This window comes from Trachurus trachurus (genome assembly GCF_905171665.1).
Source record: "Trachurus trachurus genome assembly, chromosome: 11".
In the NCBI taxonomy this organism is placed as follows: domain Eukaryota; kingdom Metazoa; phylum Chordata; class Actinopteri; order Carangiformes; family Carangidae; genus Trachurus; species Trachurus trachurus.
Genome location: NC_139904.1, coordinates 24,912,473 through 24,932,348, shown reverse-complemented (window position 1 = coordinate 24,932,348; position 19,876 = coordinate 24,912,473). Strand labels below are relative to the sequence as shown.

At 42.2% G+C, this 19,876-nt stretch overlaps 3 protein-coding genes across 3 annotated transcripts; all 3 read right to left on the bottom strand.

Annotated features, from left to right (window-relative positions):
* Positions 1-1,423: 1,423 nt before the first annotated feature.
* Positions 1,424-2,921, bottom strand: snx10a (sorting nexin 10a; the record flags this gene model as incomplete). The annotated part of the gene is made up of 6 exons (XM_083981565.1): positions 2,850-2,921; positions 2,543-2,629; positions 2,330-2,430; positions 2,052-2,150; positions 1,665-1,856; positions 1,424-1,565 (listed from the first exon to the last, which is right to left on the bottom strand). The coding sequence occupies exons 1-6, from the start codon at positions 2,880-2,882 to the stop codon at positions 1,424-1,426; spliced, it is 654 nt and encodes a 217-aa protein (XP_083837691.1). The 5' UTR covers positions 2,883-2,921.
* A 4,462-nt stretch (positions 2,922-7,383) lies between these two features.
* cbx3a (chromobox homolog 3a (HP1 gamma homolog, Drosophila)) lies at positions 7,384-10,369 on the bottom strand. The gene is made up of 5 exons (XM_083982820.1): positions 10,253-10,369; positions 9,153-9,309; positions 8,782-8,938; positions 8,137-8,231; positions 7,384-7,971 (listed from the first exon to the last, which is right to left on the bottom strand). Exons 2-5 carry the CDS (start codon positions 9,299-9,301, stop codon positions 7,845-7,847), a joined length of 528 nt encoding a protein of 175 aa, XP_083838946.1. The 5' UTR covers positions 9,302-9,309; positions 10,253-10,369; the 3' UTR covers positions 7,384-7,844.
* Positions 10,370-10,686: 317 nt separating this feature from the next.
* On the bottom strand, positions 10,687-18,702 carry nfe2l3 (nfe2 like bZIP transcription factor 3). Its single transcript, XM_083982819.1, has 5 exons — positions 17,828-18,702; positions 16,076-16,156; positions 13,618-13,731; positions 12,998-13,460; positions 10,687-12,875 (listed from the first exon to the last, which is right to left on the bottom strand). Exons 1-5 carry the CDS (start codon positions 18,341-18,343, stop codon positions 12,106-12,108), a joined length of 1,944 nt encoding a protein of 647 aa, XP_083838945.1. The 5' UTR covers positions 18,344-18,702; the 3' UTR covers positions 10,687-12,105.
* Between the last annotated feature and the right edge of the window lie 1,174 nt (positions 18,703-19,876).

Below are 19,876 nucleotides of genomic sequence, written 5' to 3'. Positions count from 1 at the left end.
CAAGTCCCCCCCCCCCCACCCCCACACACACACACATCAAGCCATATCCCTGTAACACACACACATACATAGTTCAAGGCTGTCTTGTTTCTCTTGGGTGATTTGCACAAGCAGTCTGTTTATAGTTAAATTAATTTGCTGTCTTCCTTTAATTAGACCTACAGTATCTCACCTGGGAAAGCTGCGACACAGGGCTGAAGTGTGACCAACACTGGACTCTTCTCGTCAATATTGCAACAGTGAAGATGCTTAAATCAAACACAGCAAGATATCGACATGCACATACACCGCACAGCAGATATGGTGAATTAATACCCATCTACAGCAGCGAGACAGGGTTCAGCTTCAGTCATAGGCTGCTGTACCAAGACTACACTGGGTCTATGATCATCTTTATATTGCTGTCCATTACAAACTCAATATAAACATGGTTGCCAGTTCATCCCAGTGTCACTTAAAACGGAACATTATTGTTTAAACTGTTAGATTTAACAGGTAATAAAGTGGCCACTCATGGAGAAACACAGGTTAAATTGCTGTCTTTTTGTTCCAACAGGCACTTGGTCAGGTTTGTGGGACTGTAACAATGATGCTCATTACTGATGGAGATGTTAGTGATCACTGGATGTTTAATCTTATTCAGTCACCCAGAGAAGAAGAGGCTCAAGACTGAGTTTATTTCTTGCTCACATTTTCACAGTGAATTGTTGATATCAGGACATATAAATTGACACAATTTAAGGATTATAGCGACCTGCTTTTTTTTTTTTTTTTAATTATGCATGTCAACACTGTGCACATGATCTATAAAGGCCTGGGTTAACATTTTCAACATTGTGAAATCAACATCCCATCCCTCATGGTCCTGTGTAGTCTACACTCCCTCTACTGGGCAGATAAATCAGTGCATGTTGAACTGGTTTCACCTGAATCAGATGTCACAGGGTCTTCAGAGCCAAAGACAAGTTGGTGCTGACCAACTCAGACACAGGAGGAAAATGAAAAGACACTATTCTGATTTTCTTCAAAAGACAATTTATTCATCCATATTGAATCTTAAAAGTATTCTCAAATGTTTTTCTAAAAGACAGTCTGCCATTCAAAACATCCCTTGCTAAGCACACGTACAGCTTCAGTGCCGATAAAAAATAAACATTTAAGAATTTACCATTACAAACACATTTACTAAAATATGAAAAATATTTTTTTCAAGTACATATCAAATTAAATGATAGAGACCTTACTTTAAGAGAAAACTAATTATTAAAACAAATGTTTAAGGGGAATAAGGAAGTGGAACAGAAGTAAAAAAAAACAGCATTTTTTTTTTTTTGCTCTTTGGACATCAAGAAAAGAGCGTCACAATCTCATCAGTACAGTAATGTTGGAAGAGAAAGGAAGGTAGAAGTACAACTGCTGTGCATCAGGCCTCAATGAGTGTGGCGGGGGATTCTGACAGACAGCTGCACAGCTCCGGGTCTCTGTCAGAGGACTCATAGAAGGGGAGTGGGCTTCCTCGCATTGTTGCGTCCATGCTTAGTCCCAAGCCCGACGACGACGAGCTGCTGTGAGGAGGGGGGTGCAAAGGTCAGATCAGAATTAACAGACTGAGGAATTTTCTAGTTTATTTAGTTTGATATAAACCTTTCTGTCAGTACTCATACCTTTCACAGTCAGAGTCACAGGAGCCTTTGTGCTCTAATCCACCGATGTAATTCCTGGAACGCTGTATGGCTTCTGCCACCGTGTATCTGGTCTTACCAAGAGCACACCTCTCGATCCTTGTGATGCTGAGGTCTGACTGGAGGAACAAGTGAAGCCGGCTGTCTGATAACAATAATGGTGTATGAAGAACACTAGAGAAAAAGGGGTTATTAAAAATTAGACAATGCCAAACAGGGAACAATGACAAAGGCGGTTGAAAAGGTGTCAGGTTGCAGTACATTTGCTTCCACCTGGGAGATACACCTGAAGTGGGGGTGGAAGTACACCACTAAGTGGCAGTTCTACAATCTGAGTGCTGCTATTGATTCAGCTGCAAAGCCACTTACTTTTCTAAAAACCTTTGTAGGCCTTTCATCCTCTGTGAGACCTGCTCTGTGTTCCTCAGACTGAAGAAAGGGTTCCATGGAGGCAACTTGGGTAATTCACTGGGGAAAGAGTATCACATATTTGTTTAAAGTCCAATATAATAGAAATTTCAAGTCTATTAGCACTTTTCAAAACCTCTCAAACAATTTAAACAAAGAGGATTCATTGCAGGACTGTTGCATTAGATTACGTTAGCTTTAGTTTGGTGCACCTGCCATGAATTTAGAAGCTTACGTACATGATCAGGGCATTCTGCTCCAGGCAGTGTCGCAGCCAGACAAACTCACTGTACCGGCGTCTTACACAGGAAGTCTTCTTCCGAAAACACATGCTATTGGTCTGCAAGGAAACATTAATTCAATAGACTGTAAAAGACTTCAATAGAAATGTAAAATACATAAACCAAGAGAGATTTGCTCCCCCTCCCCCCTCCCCCCAAAAAGAGACTTACCTGTAAACAGATCTCATACTCTACGTGCGTGTGCCAGAGGTCGTCTTTAAGGAGCCTTGGATTCCGAACACAAATGGTGATAAACTCCTGCAAGAGTCAAAACCAGGGATCCATTACTTCAGAAAAGTGAGGGGGGTAAAGATCGATGTATGTATTTAAAATCACAATACATAAATGTTTGCTTCAGTTGACCCACACGGGAGGGGCTTCAATTACAGGACACCAGAATGTCAAACACACTGTACGTACAAAATGAGAAGACGAAAACAGATAGCTACAGTGAGGGAACATGCTTTTGGCCACTTACAGTTTTTGAGAGATTGTCCAGCATGCTGTCCATATCAGGTACACAAACCTGCAAGAAGAAGATTTAAATAAAGTGTTTATTGCATGGAAAGACTAATGTGTTGCAGATGGAAACTTTCTACAGTCTGTGGCAGCGAATGAACACCAGAAAATAAAAGGTTTCAGCTTTTCATCAAGATGGAGGAAAAACAGCCAAAGTCCACATTCAGAGCAAGATTTGTTCTGTACACGACAGGCCTGGCTGGCAATTAATACTGTAAGGATTTAGAAGTACAAACACTTGGAGCTGATACAGCAAAAGCTGGAACAAAGGGCAAAGAAGGGGATTTTGCTTGCAAGGGGAAAATAGTGGATCTAAACACCTTAACATGGACTCACACGCACACCAAAGTTACAAACAATGAGGAGGTCTTTTGAGGCACACTGCAGGCAGAAGCTCAGTCCATTCACTGAGCGCACATGACATGCTCATCAAAAGGCTTCAGCAACAGCAGATGGATCATCTGCCCCTTCACACTCTAATGAAACACATGTCAAGCCTCAAGTCCAAGTCAGTACGAAATAAACTTTTGAAAACAAAGTCCCGAGGCTACTCCACCGGCTCATCACATGGACCTACTGTACTGAGATGCACTTAATTGACTGACCTCCTGTTCAGGACAGTTTGTTGTTAGCGATCAAACAGGTCCCAACCTTTAAAGCTGGATGCTGTAAGTGCATTTTCAATGTAGCAACTTCCATTGTTCTCCAGCCATGGTAAGTTACATAATATGATCAGTGTAGCCTACTTTGCTGTGGGCAGCACACAGTTAGCACAGAAAATCAGAGCTTTATGACTAAAAATAATATATCTGCTTGTTCTGATCCATCATACCACAGGGCTGAAATGAGACATAGCAGAACCTTGGCAGGCTGCATACATAGTCTGATGCAGGCATTTTAAACAGCCAAAGAGGCTATCAAACTCAATCCTTGAGTACAATTCAATACAAAATATATTTAAGCTAATAAGAAATAAGATGGTCCACTTTGGATTGCAATGATAAAGTCCCTGCGGAAGACATTTTGGAATATCAATAATAGACTATTGGTTAACTTCACGTGAATGTAAACAGAAATGGTAGAGAAACTACAAGCCCCGAAACTTCTGCACAAACTGTGATAAACTTTTGTAAAAAAAAAAAAAAAAAAAGTATAAAAAACGGGGAAAAAAAGCATTTGCACCAATTCCGCCTCAGCTGGATAGTCCTACCTTTTCCCTCCTTCACCTCAGCAGCAGCAGTGACTCGGGCTGGTGAGACACCAGGAGCTGCTCAGTGGTCTGGCGCGAGGCTCAGCTCTGTCTGGACTCAACTCAACTCAACTTGAAGCTGCTGCGACTTCACTCACTGTGACCTCTGCCTCGGCTCGCTCGGGGGGTTGTTCGCGGCTCGTTCACGGATAAAATACGCTCAAAACACACAATAAATAGTCGTAAAAAAATATATATGATTAAATTTCGCTGGTTTCACTGAGCCCTCCTACGGCCAGACAATGAGCCGCTGTCCTTCTTGGGAGAGAGAAACGTGCTGTGCGCAACCTCGGAGGCGGAATCAGTTTAAATGGTCTCACCTGGTGGGAGGAGGCAGGAGAAGTGGAAAGTAACGGATGGTAACACGAGTGAGATAAGATACTGAATTGACCATTATCACTCACTCATTTAAAATGATATGGTTCCTGTTTTTTTTGTTTTTGTTTTTTAATGGTCCAATTAGATGCTATTATCTGATAGGCTATAAAATATTTAAAGTAAGTCAAGGAGTCAGTCCATTTCTTTTTTACCTGACATTAATAGCCTATAGGAAATAAAATCTTTATAGGACAGACTGCATACTTTGTACTCACAAATATAATCTCAGAGGGGAAAAAGTAGCCCTTCTTCCTTAAAAATAAATGTTAAAAGGCCTACTAGATTTTCAAAACATATGACGATTTCAAGAAGCCACTGTATTTTTGGGGTAATTTTTGGATAATATCATAATAGGCTACTGAGATATCAGTCTAACACAATATGTTTATGTCCCAGTCTTCTTCCAGTTGAATGACATTTGGCATTTCAGCCACAACAAAGAAACATCATACTAGATGTATGATGTGAACGACGGCTCAGGTCATCCATCCATAACAGTAAGAGTGAGGGAAACTAAAAGTGTTCCCATGGATCAGCCTGTCACTGAGTTTTACTGTGACTCTTGACAGGAGTTGGTGATACACTGTGATTTTTTACAGTTAGTCATTTGCTGAGACAGTTTGTTGACACTGCACAAGCAAAGTCTGTGTCCCACTGAGAAAAAGATGTGACAACACAGTATAGAAGCAACATGCCTCAAGCTCTTATAATTTTACTCTGTCGTTTATAGCTCCTGTAAACCAACAACCTGATTTTTTTTTTCTTTACAGTTTACAGATTTCTCTCAAGATACCAAAGGATCAGATGAGACACCTGCATCACTCACTTTAACTTTTCATGAAGTGAGATACAAGCACTTGCTCTCCTGATGCAGGATCCAGGCAACAACAACCACCATGGAAAGATTAATATTACCACCAAGACATATATCATCTGCAATTACAGTTTAGATTTAAGAATGGAAAAGAGAGTTCCTATCTGTTGTCCTCAGAAGTCTAATTCAAGATGCTGTGAAGGAGACAAGGACACAATAACTGTCACGTCTCGTGACCTTAAATATAATACTGGTGAAGGTGCTGAGAGTAGGCAAAGGTCTGCTAATTTTCATATAAAGGCCTCTTTATCTTGGGGGACAGGTGAGGAGCCTTTCAGTTTCACCCTGTGATGATGATTTTCATTTGGTTTAACCTCTCATTAGATAGGCTGCATATAAATTCAGTTCAAGAAGCGGTAAAAAGGAAAAGCTGACTCAGTAAACTGCTCCTTGTTCTGGTGGATAGACAAGCATCATGTGCTACACACAACAAAGCCACAGATGATGTCCTTGTTGAGGTCAGGGGTGACCTCAAAGAGACCACTTCTTCCCTCATGTCGGCATTATACAGTATTTTGAAAACAGCTATATGCATATTACATAATGCAATATGTTGGATATTGACTTTATAACTGTTATGTGGAGACATAACATGAGGAAAATGTACAGTTAAAAGTGGGGGTTAAAACTGTCATCATGTGGAAGTGTGTATTGCCGTGGTCTGAGGAGATTTGCATACAAGCAAGGACTGTTCTGCAAAGATAAGAGGTTTGACTTAATCAAGATAAAGAAATGGGAGTGTAGCCTACTTCCTGCCCTTCTGTCTCTTGTCTTGTCCTTAGAAGAGGTGTTCTTTCTTGTTGTCCATGTATTTACAAAGCGCACACACACCTCGTGATGCCCATTAGGACCTTTGTAATGTGGTGTCTTTGTTGTAGTTAAATGTTATTTATCCACTTGTACGTGTGCTTTCTTGTGAATGGTCTTAATTAGGCTATAGAAAAGAAAATTTGAATATTTTAGCATGTGACAAACATTCAAAATCCTGTTTTGTAATATTTTGGACATCTATCTGGGGAGGAGAGGTGGGGTTACTTTGGTGGCTTAAGTATGTGCCATTAGGGATTTTTCCATGGAAACTGAAAATTGAGTTGCCATAGAAACATCATCTGCACTAATGCACAAAGGGCCAAAGTCCATCTCCCACATCCTAATACCAGTCATGAGACCGGTTATCCACAACAGAGGTGGACATGCCATCTGGTGACATGGCCCACCGCTGCAGATCGCAGCTGTTTGTTAGAGGTGGTGAGGATATTGAAAGGTGTCCCTGTGGACTGGCAGGGATGGAAATGATTTACTTAAAAAGCAGAAATGTCACAATGTCACAAATAAATGTCCTACGTTTAACCCTTATAAATGAAGAGGGACTAAACTGTTACATCCTACTGTTTGGTAGGTCAGACTATAGAAATGTACCCTGAATATCCTTCTCTTTTTTAAAGCAATCTCAATGCAAGAAGGGACTGGTAAAGATCAGTCAAATAGAAAGTATATTTTCCTCATTAATGGCATGAACTGGAAGTGTAATGTTGTCTCCTAACTGCTGTGGTATCTAGTACCTGCATGTACAAATGTGCAGATGGGTCATTTAGGACCACCGAGTTGCCCTCACCATTACTTGATGAGCATTGACTCCCTTGAGCCTGTCATGTGCAGGGAACAGGGAAGGGAAAACATATGCTGTGACAAGAGGTCAAACTCCATGGGGAGCAGATGAAAAATGCTCTAACTGTGGTCAAAAACAAACATTGTGGAATGTCTTTATCTTCTTTGTTCTTTCAACCCGGCGTCCTGGTTTCAATAATTACTATGAAAACTTGATTAGTTTTCACACATTTCCAGTTTTCCATCACTGTTATCAAGATCAAAACAAAACCCAAGTTGTATAAATCTGATTAACATTTACAGTTAGGTCTGTGTATGTATTTTACTTTCCATAACTTAATATATATTTCCTTGTTCATAAAATGTTCAGCCATGGGATTTGGTCACATAAAACCTTTATTAGAACTTCAAATAATATTTACACACAAAGTATACAAAATGTAATTCGACAAAACATCAGCACTAGTGTGAAAAAGAACAAGCTGCATCTCACTTGAGCTTGGGCCGGTAATACAAGAGGTGGTTGACAGAATAACAAAGTGGTCTTTTGAATTTTTACAATTTAACCAGGTACGAATAAAGGCGGCCGCCACCACAAATGATAATATGATTCCGGAAGACTTGGTTCATTAAACATCAAAACACCATCACCTGTTTTCTCACAGTCAACTCAGCTACTATGTACAACATGCCTCTCCTTGACTGCCACACAATTCAAGTCTTGAAACAGCTTCAACAATAACTAAAGATAGCTAAAACTAGAAGGCAAGCCAGGGAAGAAAAGTCAGTCCTGAGGAAAAGGGCATAGGTGGTGCGAAGGACTGGAGGGACAGAGGGGGAAAGTACTACTGAGCTTCATCCTCTGGGCAGGAATGCCATGTCAGTCTCTCCTCATAGAAGGAAATGACCACCTGAGGGCAGCGAGTGTTTGCCTCACGGGCCGGGACCAAATCTGCTTCGTCTGAATCTTTCCTAAAAAGAGAGGGGGAAAAAAAAGGAGAGAAAATCATTATGACAAACTGTTATCATTTATTTCCTACATATTTAATCTGTAGGAAAGAAAGCCAGGATGTTAAAACATCTTCAGTGCAATACATGTAAAGAGACAGTTAGCTGTTTGTATGTTAATTTACTCACCATTTCATCAAAAACATCAATTCACCACTGCTGTCTGTTGCTCCAATGATCCGTTCTGGGTCAAGGTTTCTAGCAAAGCCACGTGGTTTTTCAGGCTGCAAGTGGTGACAACAGAACACACGATCATATGCAATAAAATAGATTAGTGGTTCATGCTTGTATCCTCCCTAGATTACATAACAACTCTGACTGCAGTTAGTTGCTTGATCTCTACAACAGTTTCAATAGCCGTGTTTCAAATTTTCATTTCATTTGGATTTATTCCATTCATGGTTTACATACTTCACACGGTTGCACATATTTGCATAATGTACACAAAGTCACCATAAATGAAAAGGAGCAGGATGAAGAAAAACTTGTAGTACCAACCCCTTTTTATAGTTATAATTGCATTGGCTTACTATCAACACCAATATTATATATAAAATCAATTCACACTCAGATCAGATCTTCCTACATCTCATGTAACAATGGTGCTATTAAAATTTTCTGGGTGACCTGTGCAACACAGTCACGATTACATGTGGTGCTTTTTTTTTTTCAACAATCCTCATGTGGCAGATTCTCTTTGCTTGATTCAACTTGTGTCATCTCAATAACAAAGTCCTGGGTGGAGAGACGCACACAACTGTTAGTGAAACTCACCACATTTTTCTTCTTTGCTTCAGTTTCTGCCTCTTCTGTTGATAACTTCCTCTTTACGGGGGCAGGCTTCTCTGTGATGTTCTTCTGTGCCTCCAGAAACGCTGAAATCAACTCCGGACAATCCAGGTTCTCCTCTGGCTCCCAGGTATTATCAGCTCTAGGGGAAGCAGGAAGAGGTGAACATTTGCATCTCAAATCATCCCTTGACAATAAAAATGCTAATTATATACTTTAAAAGCTATCTTGTATGGAGAACTACAGCTTCTTCAATGAACCACAATGATAATGGACAAAAGCATAGCACAACCCCATACCAGGGAAGCACTTCCAGCTCAGCTGGAGTGGGGGGGCAGGTGTCCCAGGCAACTCACTCTGTAAATCCTTTCCACTTCAAGAAGAACTCTACTTTCCCATTGACAAGACGCTGGTCCAACACTTTTTCCACCACAAACTCCTCAGGTTCTTCCTGTGTCTCCGATGCATCCTTCTTCCCCCCCTTGGTGTTCTGCTTCTTGCCCATATTGTGCCCTGACAACAGGAAGTGTGGAAATGTTCAACTGTTCAAGTTTGAGCAATGCATCACATCATTGAATGAATGAATGAATGAAATAAAACCACTCGTTTAGTAAAAGTAAAAACAGGACACTAGCATGCTCCAATTCTTTCACATGTGAATGAGCCATAAAGCAACTGATGTACTAGGCTAACTGATGATTTTGTCTCCAAGGAGGAGTTGCTAATGTACGCAACTTTGGCACCGTGTACAAATCATTACTATACTAATAATAATAATAATACTGGGTTGAGACCCGGATTAGTTAGCCGAGCATTGTGCAAAAGATTACTGAACCATCTGGTCTCACATAGCCAAACGAGATAACATTATGGAGATTAGCATGTATGCTAACTGTAGCTGGTCTCTTGTCTGTCCTGGGTAGAAAAGGACATCTCACCGACTTTACTTCAGCACACGTCAAGGCAATGTTAAATTAGACGAATGCCATGAAGAAACGACCTAAAAGTGCGAGTTAGCTGTTTTACAGTAACAATTTACAAGGCGGCAAAAGGCAAATGGCGGTTAATGCTAGGCTAACCGGGATAACAAAAAAAAAAAGAAAGAAAGAAAAAAAAAACTCGAATTAGCTTTACAGGCCCGACGGTCCAACTAAGTCACGGACTGGACAGTCTTGTGCTCTTAGATAGTGGTTGTTAATGTATCCCAGACACGACATCATGTTGTAAAATACACTTGCATCACAAACTGTTAGCATACACTGACGACGTAGTCGTGTAAACAGGTTCTGATAATAACACAGCTAGCTAACACTAGCTAATGCTACGGCTCACTCTTCCCTCGCAAATGTCCCTCTTACCCATACTCGGCGCAGCTGGTGAACAAAGCTACTGCCGCGTTGCTTTGGTCAAATGCGCGCAAAATGTTGCACCGTTTAAAAAGAGTCTGCATACGCACCTTCAAATCAGAAAAACGTTTCAGTGATGCTTCCTAACCACGCGGTCAGCCACTTCTTTATCTCTGCTCCGCAGCTCTGCAGGACGGGCGCCAAGCTAAGATCGTGGCACTTTCTACGGCAACCTGGAAGGAAAACGCGCTTCGCTTCTTCTTACCTTAGCGGTTGCGCCTCCCCCAACAACTATGTTGTGCATCTGAGAGGCCGGCCCCTATGTAATCAACTGCAGGGTTTGGACCCTGTAATTAATTAGCACTTAAGCAAGCTCATTGCATGACGTATGGAGACAGCATAACTGACATGCACTTGTTCTGAACTTCATCTTTTTCAGCAGATAGTGACACAACAATGGGGAGCAACAAAGAGACACCACTGGTTGAGTTTCTTTTTTCCTTTTTTTAATCAGAAAGAGCAACACTTGCAAGAGCATTTGAAATTCCCTAAGCATTTATACAAAGAGCAAAGTTAACGCTTGGTCAAAACAGGAAATTAAATACAAATTTGTGAGGGACTAGGGGGGAAAATACTTATTGAGTCACACTATTAACTACTTGATGCGCTTTTCTCCATTTAACTCACTCACTCTGCTGACTGTATGAAGCAGTGTGCCTATGAATCACAGGGCAACCTACTAAATACTTCATTTGTCTCTCATAATCTCAAATATATATATAAAAAAAAGCAACATCCAAAAACAACATTCAATCCTATTAAATAGAGTTGGTGATTGTATTTTTACCTTTTCCAGAAATGGGATGGTTTTAGTTCCATTCCGGGCCACTTTAATAACAAAGGATTTTTAGTTCATGAGTGCACTTAAATTCCCCTACAAAGGGCTTTTTTTGTTTTTATTTAGCCAAAATCAAAAACACAAACTAATGAGTGAGGTAGAATATAATCTTGTCAAAACGAAAGGGGTAAAGCAGAATTGTGCTTCAAACTAATTATTCAATACTAATACAACAGAAGAAATGGTTGCCTCAAAAACATTTTTGTTATGACAATGTTCATCTGTGGCTCAAACTCGCACAGTAACCAAAACACTTTCCAAGCAAATTAAGGCCTTGTCAGTTTAATCATTGGTATACTGTATGCCATCAAGGCATAAAGAAAAGAACAAAATCTTTTTTTTTTTTTTTAAGTTTCCATTCAATTTCCTGTTCAACAGTACATGCCCTCAATTATCTGAAACAAACCTGTAAACTTTATGTAATGTCCCAATAGCCCTAGCATTTGAGATAAAGTTTCCATTATGAAAAAAAGATACTGCCCTTGACAGTCTCGTATGCTGCATATTTGCATTTCAGAACCTCAGATCTATTAATAAATACAATCTTTAACCGCCTCCTTAAACTGAATAGGTATACATTGAGAGGTGAGAGTACATGGAAACAAACGAACAGAATCGCCCTCCTAGATTTCTATCCAGTAACTGTCATGCTGGCCATCATGAAGTTTAGACACAGTTTAGTCTGGTTGTCTTTGCTTATCTGTAAAGACAACAAGACTCAAGGACTTAAATGTTAACAGGCACAAAGAGATACTGGTAGCGTTGCCAGCAGCTTAGTTGTTCCCTTCAACCACCCGTTGGTGCCTTGTACATCTTTAATGAGCAAAGAGTCTCCAGTGTGTAAGCTACATTTTCCCCATGAGATGTTTTATTTACAGAGATTTTTATTTATTTATTTATGTTCTGAGTTTGTTTTCTTTTTTGCAGCTTTTGACGATTTAGGCTCCCATCAGCGGTGAATCCACACGCACACTTAAAAAAAGGAGATCCCAAAACCAGAGTCAGGCAAGTGAGTTCAGAAACATCCAAACTGTAAAAGCTCAAGTCTCAGCTGGCAGTACTGCATCACTGCTTTTTGTCCTTCTTCCTCTTGTCTGTTTTGTTGCCAGTTGCTGTGGAGACAGCGGGCCGTCTTACAGGCTGAACTACTACTCTCCCGTTAGCCCCGCACTGCAGGGTGAATCTCTCTGGGTTCAGGGGCTGTCCTGACTCATCCCTTAGCCGGGCCAGGACGTCTCTGGTCAGCTGCTTAATCTGCTGGCCCACAGCGCCCATTGTCTTGGCTGTAAGCTGTTTCTCCCTCAGTAGCCTGTCTCTCTGGGCTTGCAGCCTTTCCACCTCCTCCTGGAGCCCTGTGATGGCATCCAATTTGCGCTTGCGGCAGTTTTGCGCTGCCAATTTATTCTTCCCCCGCCTTCGGATGTCCCTCAGGAGCGTCACCTGATCGGGGGAGAAACCGTGACCGTCGAGAACCTCCAGGAACTCCTCCACGGGCATGTTGACGATCTGCAGGACAGAGAACGGGATGCACATGGCACGGGCACGCAGCTCGTCGCGACTCATCTCCCTATCGTCCGACCTTGATCCTTCGTCATCGCTGAGGGGCTCCTCCTTGATGCCTTTGTGGGGAAGTGTTACTGAAGGCGGGTTGAAGAAAGCAGGTGATGGGTAGCTATGGTCGTGCCACACGCTCTCACTTAGATCAACAGGTGACCACACCGAGGTGTAGTCCACGATGCCTTTTGAGGGGACTGAATCCGCATCACTGCTGTAGCCAGTCGCTCCGCACTCATCCTCGCAATACGAACTGGATGACGATGACATCTCTGATGAGCCTGTATAAGGAGGAAGTTAATGATTGTATTAATTCACATAACAAACAAATTCTTGGCTAAATAAGTAAGGGGTAATAATACCGTAAATTTAATCTGCATTACTGCTAAAGTTTTCAACCAACCTGGGGAGACTGGACCTCCAGAGCTGCTTTCCAGGGACAGACCAGAGTCCGAGTCCAAGTCCTCAAGGACCTGTGGGTTTATGCTCTCCAGACAGCCCATCAGTTGAGTATCCATAGTGTCTAGGCCTTCCAAACCTAGCTGATTGATCTGGTCAAACACGGCCTCATCCAGACAGCCACCCAGTGCGCTCTGTGATGACTCATTTGCAGTTAAATTACACACTGAAGCGAAGGGAAGAGCAGCCAAGCCCACGGCCATCCCCGGTGACACATCTGAGTGCGAGGAGCCCGTGGACTCCAGGCGGAAGGTGGTTCTTTGTTGTTGTGCGACTGGTCTGGCCTCGCCTCTCTCCAAAGGCACACCAAAGGCTCCAGCGCCAGTTACCATAGCATCGTGCAAACTGACATTATGGCTGATGGCGTTGGTGATGATGTCTGTGTCCGTGACAAGAGAGTCCAAGTCCTACACACGAGACATGCATTTAGGGTTATAGTAACTCTGTTGTGAATTACTGGTGATTCATAGCTCATGCATATGAATTCCTGATTACAAACTGATAATAAGCTTCATGTAAAATGTATTTTCCAGCATAGACAAGGTGCATCAGGAGACAACTTACATCAAGGTCAGTGACAGACAGAGAGAGCAAATTGCTCCAGTGCTGGTCAATATCAATGGAAGGAGGAGGGTTTTGTGAAGGATCAGACAGTGCAGTCATACCGTCAAGCAGACTCTGTAAGAGACAAAACATATTATTTACACACACGTTTTGTTGCTAAAGTCACATCCCAATCTGAACAACTGTGTCAGAGTTCAAAGTGACAACGACGGCGGCGGCGGCGACTGTAACATCTGACCGGGGGGGTGGGGGGGCGATCATAGCGGAAATAATGAAAGTAATGGCAAACAAACACTGCATATCTCCAAAATCAGGCAGATGCCAAGTAGCCTACTCATTTTAATGTAACAATTGTTAGAACCGTGTCAAAAAGGAAAAAAGGAAAAAAAATAAACAATCGATCACGGACTTCATGATCGATTACCATGGCAAGGAACGAAGCTTCGAAGCTTCGATTTTTTGGGGTCAGCCCTAGTATAAATTCAGCTGTAAAGGCTGTGAAATATTAAAGGGATAGTTCAACATTTTGGCAAATTGGCCCATTGCCATAATCCCTATAGTTTTAGCAATAGGTTTGTTACCTTTAAAGGTGTACAGAAATGGCCGTTTGTCCTGTTTGTCGCGCCGAGTTGTCACGAGCTGCAACACGAGTTTACCCGAGTAAGGAAAACGAATTTGATTGGTCGTTATCGAGCGGGCGGGATATTCAAAGCTTGGGGCGAGACCGAGCTCTGTGTGTGTGTGCGTGTCTCAGACGTTTGAATGACGGATGACGGATCCAATATCAGTGGCTGGTGAATCGTGTACAGGCTGACGTATAATCCATGCGCCTGCATTATCCAATGCGAAAAAAAAAAATACACACTTTCATCCCGGATTTACTCAAAAATAGAATTTTGCACAAAGTGTGGCCTACATCGTCTGAAAGATGAGTTATCATATTAATTTTATGATCCAGAGTGGGCTCAAATTCAGTTTTCTTATCTGTACACCTTTAATTGTTGGTGTAAGCTATTTTTAGAACGTCGGAGGCTATTGGGATTTCTTGGTTTCCCTCATCCAACTCATCAAACACACAATCCAACAACTTCAAAACACTCTCGTGGACAAGTTGTGCCCTGCACATTCACCACGCTATGAGATAATAACGTTACGAGACAGAGTTGTTTTCGAGGTAAATTCATGCAAAACCGCTGATGCACGTTCAGTTTTACGGCAAGCAGTCTCTGCATTTACCTTGAAAACAACTCTGTCTTGTAACGTTCTATTATTATTAGGGATGGGAATTGGAAGGGTTAGGGTTAGGGTTTGGAAAATCGACTGTCGACTTTTTGTCGAATTGTCTGCCCTTTTCTTTCTTTTTTAAACAGCAGCAGCAGATATTAACGCTGCTGTCGGCACGAGCGGACGAGGCAGCACGCATTCGGTTTCTTTCGTGCATGTCCGCGGTCCTCTACGAAGAACGCAACCATTGCATCCACCTGTTTTGCCCATGGTTTTGCCCTTTTTGCGGACCCGGACTCGTCATCAACAGTGCACGATCACCTGAGACTGCAGGGAGCCCGGACAGCTGATCTCTTGACTCTGTCGCCTGTCAGCATGCGCGCACGCTCCCGTCACATGTGAAGTAGAATGAGGGTCAAGTAGCTATCCCATTTAGAAAAAGTGGATTTGTTTTATTTAAAATATTTTATTTCATTAGGGGAAAAGTGGCACTTTCTGCTGTTTATTTGAATAGGAAATATTGAAAGACATGGCAATCCCAGAAGCCCCGCCGCCTTGACATGTCGACACTCTATTTTTTTTGTCGAGGGGAGCATGTGTCGAATGTCGGTCGTTTTGTCGACAAAAAGTCCCATCTCTAATTATTATCTCATAGTGTGGTGAACGTGCAGGTCACAACTTGTCCACCAGAGCGTTTTGGAGTTGTTGGATTGTGTATTTGATGAGTTTGATGAGGGAAACCAAAAAATCCCATTAGCCTCCGTAGCGTAGCTCTGAGCAGCTCGCGGCTCTGCTCCGCCGTTCTAAAAATAGCTTGCACCGACAAATAAAGGTAATGAACCTGCTGCTGTGCAGGTTCATTACCTTGTGTCTATAGGGATTATGGCAATGGGCCATTTGCCAAAATGTTGAACTATCCCTTTAAGTCTTTCCCTGTGAGAGATGGTAATTGTTGTGCTTCCACATGACTGGCACTGGCATCACAATGGTGCAATTTAAGTGATGAAGTCACGTGAATGTAATCCCCCGCTTAAAAATAGGGACAATGCAAGATTCAACTTACATGTCACATGACGGTAAATTTTATTTAAGTAACTCGCTAACAAACACTGGAGTGTGTACTCTTGCAACAAAAAACCAGTACAGCTACTTTTCAGAAAACCGTTTCAAACATTGATGCAAAGTGCAATATTTGCAACTAATGCAAAATCAACTGTAACAGGCCACGTCATACCTCTTGCTCCAGTGTGGAGCTGTGAGCCAGCTGAATGAGCGGAGCAGGTTCTTCCTCTTCTTTAACTTTGACTTCACTTTCCTGGCAGGCCAAAGATAGGCGGGTGTAGAGAGAGGAGAGATAGAGTTGGGGCACAGGAGAATCGGGGGGAGTCAGGATTGAAGGAAAAGAAAAACAGTCAGTTATTTGGCTGACACACAAAGACCCTGAATACAATTACATCTCTGGTTCAGTGACCCCAGCCATTGCTGATAACTGGATACCTTAAGCAATGACTTTTGTTCTGGTGTGACAGAGAAAGGGTTTGTTTTAACGGCAGTTGTTTTACTTCCAGAAGGAATTGACCCCCTAATGTGCTGACTTGGGTCAACAATTAATCTCAGCTGACTTCACTGCTTTTTGAGACACAAATGTATGAGCTGGTGTGCAAGTCTTTATATACTGACCAAGTATGTTAACTGATGATGTAATCTTGTAATAGCTGTTACATAATGTAACATTTAGATGTTATGTTCACTAGCTGCTTGCCACAGGCACATTCATGTCTCCACACTCAATTTAAGAAATTATTTCCCACCTCCTTTTGGCCTAAATGCTGTATCTCATCAAGAGTGATTGCTGAATCTGATTTTACGTTAATGCTGGAGGCAAAAGTACACAACACCTGCACAGTTCAGCCCAAGCCCTGTCTGATCTTGTCGACTTCCATTGGAGAAGCTTTTCCAGCTTCCACCGGCCTAGCAAATGTAGATAGTTATTGATTTTTTCCCCCCTTTACTGTCAAATATCACATCTGTCGTCCTCTCCCTTGAAACACTGCACCACAAGCAGTTAAGTCGTATTTAAGTGGCCTTATTTTGCAAAAGAGGGGTACACAAAAAAAGATGTGTCAACATGTTATTACCCATTTGAACAGAACTCAAAGAGGAGGTAGTGTTCAAGCATGGACCACCGCTTTTGTATAAGCAAACAGGGTGTGTGTCTAAGCCTCCCTGCTCCACCTCTCAGGGCTCACAGCTGGCGGCTGTGTCTAAAGAAAGGGGATATAGTTACACAATTGACCACATCAACAGCCCTCAGGACATGACATCCACCAGGCAGCTGTTTATACCATGTGCTAGAAAAACTGGCCTACTTGGAGAATTACTAATCTTATTGGGCTCCCATTTGTGAAGTCAATGGTATTGTCCTATGTTACTACTCAGGGGAGGGGGGCTTAATGTGGCATAGTGAGGAGTGAGGAGTGACAGGTGCAACAGACAGTAAGCTGAATACTTGTGGTGCTGGACATCAAACTAAACTGCCCTCCTTATCTGGTTCTAATCTAGGGATAAGTCCATTATTTTATACAGGTTAGGTATTGTTTAAAGCGAGGTAGGAATCGTGCTATGATCAATAGAGGTCCCCTGCAGCAGAAGAGCAAACACTGCCACAGTAGATTCGCACAAATGTGAAAGTAAATGCATTTCAAGTTTTACCACGAGGTAATTACACAGTTCCCTAACGCACCAGGAAATGTTCACAGCATAATAAATGACTTGTTGGGTGGACAACCCAGATTGTATAATAGGAGGCAATGCAGCTAATTAGCCTGTGATAGCATTAGCAATTCAGTTGACCATTGAGGAAGTTATAACTGTAGCTCACCAGCTCTTTTAATCTGTATACTTACTTTAACTGTGTAGCTAGTTAGCTTAGTTAGCTGTTAAGTCAGCTTAACTTTATGTTGCACACACAGACACACACACTTGCCTCTTTAAGAAACCCGCAGGCTCCGGCGCTACAAGGCCCATGTCCGAGGTCAGGGGTTGTTTGGCACACCTCTTGTCCACTGTCAGGCAGGTGCTCGCTGCCATCCCTGGCTCCGTCCTCGGGGCTCTCTAAGCCCGTGCTGGTGTCGGTGTTGTTGCTGGTTGAAGGCCCACAGTCGGCCCGGTCAGTGGCAGACACCTGGTGCACCAGCCATGCGTTCAGCTGTGTGGGGAACCGCGGGGAGCCGAGATTCCTCACCTCGTCAAGGAGCCGGCGACTCGCAAAGAAATAGTCCAACTCAGGACATTTTGGGTGCACACTGTATCCGTCAAGGGTGTCTCTCAAATTGTGGAAGGGTGTCTGGGTGTAGGCTGAGCTAGGACCCAAGTTAATCTCTATCAGGGGCGAATAATAGCCGCTCAAGTAGCTGTCGATATCTACACGAACTCCTATCAAACTGAGTAAGATGGTTAACTGAATCAGGCCTTCTGTGAAGTATTTTTTCGCGATTTGCATTTTCTAAATACTTTCAGAACTGCGGATAATTAGGAAATCCTGACCAAACAGTTCCTCTTTCCCCACTGGACAAAGGGAAAAGCCTAACAAAAGAGCACGCCTTCCCCTGTCAGACAAAGAGGTCCGCCTGTACCGGCGAAATTGTAGATAGCTATGGTAGCTGTTAGCAGTTAGCTATCCGCTTTAATTACCAGTTAACCGGAACTTCTGGTGTAAACATAGCGGACCGCGGTGCTCTTCAGTCCCGTACAGTGCAGGAGTTATTCGTCGGTGATTAAAATCTTCCTAATGTTGGTACGTAAACTGAAAATGAAACATCTGAGAAGCTAAATGCTGTCAGTCTAGTGTGCTGCTACTGGGGAAACTTCGGTTCAGATTTGCATGGCTGATGCTGGTTGGACCAGAGGCTTCACCGCAACAGACTCTGATTGGACGACCCCGTTGTCAGTTACATCTTCGACCAATGGGAGCAGGGGGCCGTTGTTAGCTACCGCGAGCCTCCACCCCATTTGTAACTACATGCATTTATTTACACGAATAATGTCCGAAATTGACCTCATAGCTCTTATACGCGGTAATGTTTAGTTTGTAGAAGTAATTTCTCACACCCAGGAGGTCACCGGTCTCAAAGGGATTTCTCTGAAACGCGGTTAGGCTGCAATTCCGGGTTTGTGCTACTGACCTGCATTTGTCATGTTTGGCCTACTGGCAAGTGACTGAATTACAATTTGAACTTGATAAATAACTCCCAAACAAAGGGGAATACCAGTGGAGGTATCCTATGTAGAAACCCACTGGACGTCGAAAACAAAGATATTATACGTTTTTCATGAACACTGGAGAAAAGTATGAAGCCCAAATCCATTCATTTGGGCTACTGTAAACTAAAACACACATCTTCTCACCTCCCCAGATAAGTTTTATTAGTAGTAGTAGTATTGAAATCTGTTAGCCTATAGAAAACAATGCACTGTTGCATAGGATATCAAACTACCCAGCAACATCATATTGTTTTGTTTAACTTAGCACCACATGCATCCTGTTCATCATTAAAATTATGCTTACACTATAGGCTAATAATCTATTATATGATGCTGTGCCAGTCAGAAAAAATGTCATTCTGCATGTTGAGATACCTTAATCTGATCAAACTCTACTTTTAAGTAAAGTAGTGAATGAATTTGTACTTGTACAGAATGCCTTTATATTGTGTCATTGTCGCTATGGATTATGTTTAATGAATCCAAGACTGTTCATTGTAGCCTATTAATGAGAAGGTAGGAGAGAGAAAGAGGGATCTATAACCTCCAAAAGTTCAGTCTTGTCACACCAACATTGTAGCCTATTATTACAAACATGCACAGTATTAAAGAGGAACCGAAACATTTGTCCATCTCAGTTCAATATATTGTAATAATGAGGTCATTTTACTGTGTCTTTGAGGCAACCAGTGGTTTTATAGTCCAGGGTATTATCCATCTAATCTGGGTCATAATGTTTAATCAGAGCTTGTTACCTGTTCATTTATTATAA

What these genes read in the sequence shown, in the direction of transcription:
- cbx3a (XM_083982820.1), bottom strand. Translation starts at nt 9,301, where the DNA reads ATGGGCAAGAAGCAGAACACCAAGGGGGGGAAGAAGGATGCATCGGAG. An exon ending in AAGTGGAAAGGATTTACAGA is followed by an intron (nt 8,939 to 9,152) that starts GTGAGTTGCCTG and finishes TGCTTCCCCTAG; the next exon opens with AGCTGATAATACCTGGGAGC. An exon ending in AAGCAAAGAAGAAAAATGTG is followed by an intron (nt 8,232 to 8,781) that starts GTGAGTTTCACT and finishes CACCACTTGCAG; the next exon opens with CCTGAAAAACCACGTGGCTT.
- nfe2l3 (XM_083982819.1), bottom strand. Translation starts at nt 18,343, where the DNA reads ATGCAAATCGCGAAAAAATACTTCACAGAAGGCCTGATTCAGTTAACC. An exon ending in GCTCCACACTGGAGCAAGAG is followed by an intron (nt 13,732 to 16,075) that starts GTATGACGTGGC and finishes TGTCTCTTACAG; the next exon opens with AGTCTGCTTGACGGTATGAC. An exon ending in TGTCTGTCACTGACCTTGAT is followed by an intron (nt 13,461 to 13,617) that starts GTAAGTTGTCTC and finishes TCTCGTGTGTAG; the next exon opens with GACTTGGACTCTCTTGTCAC.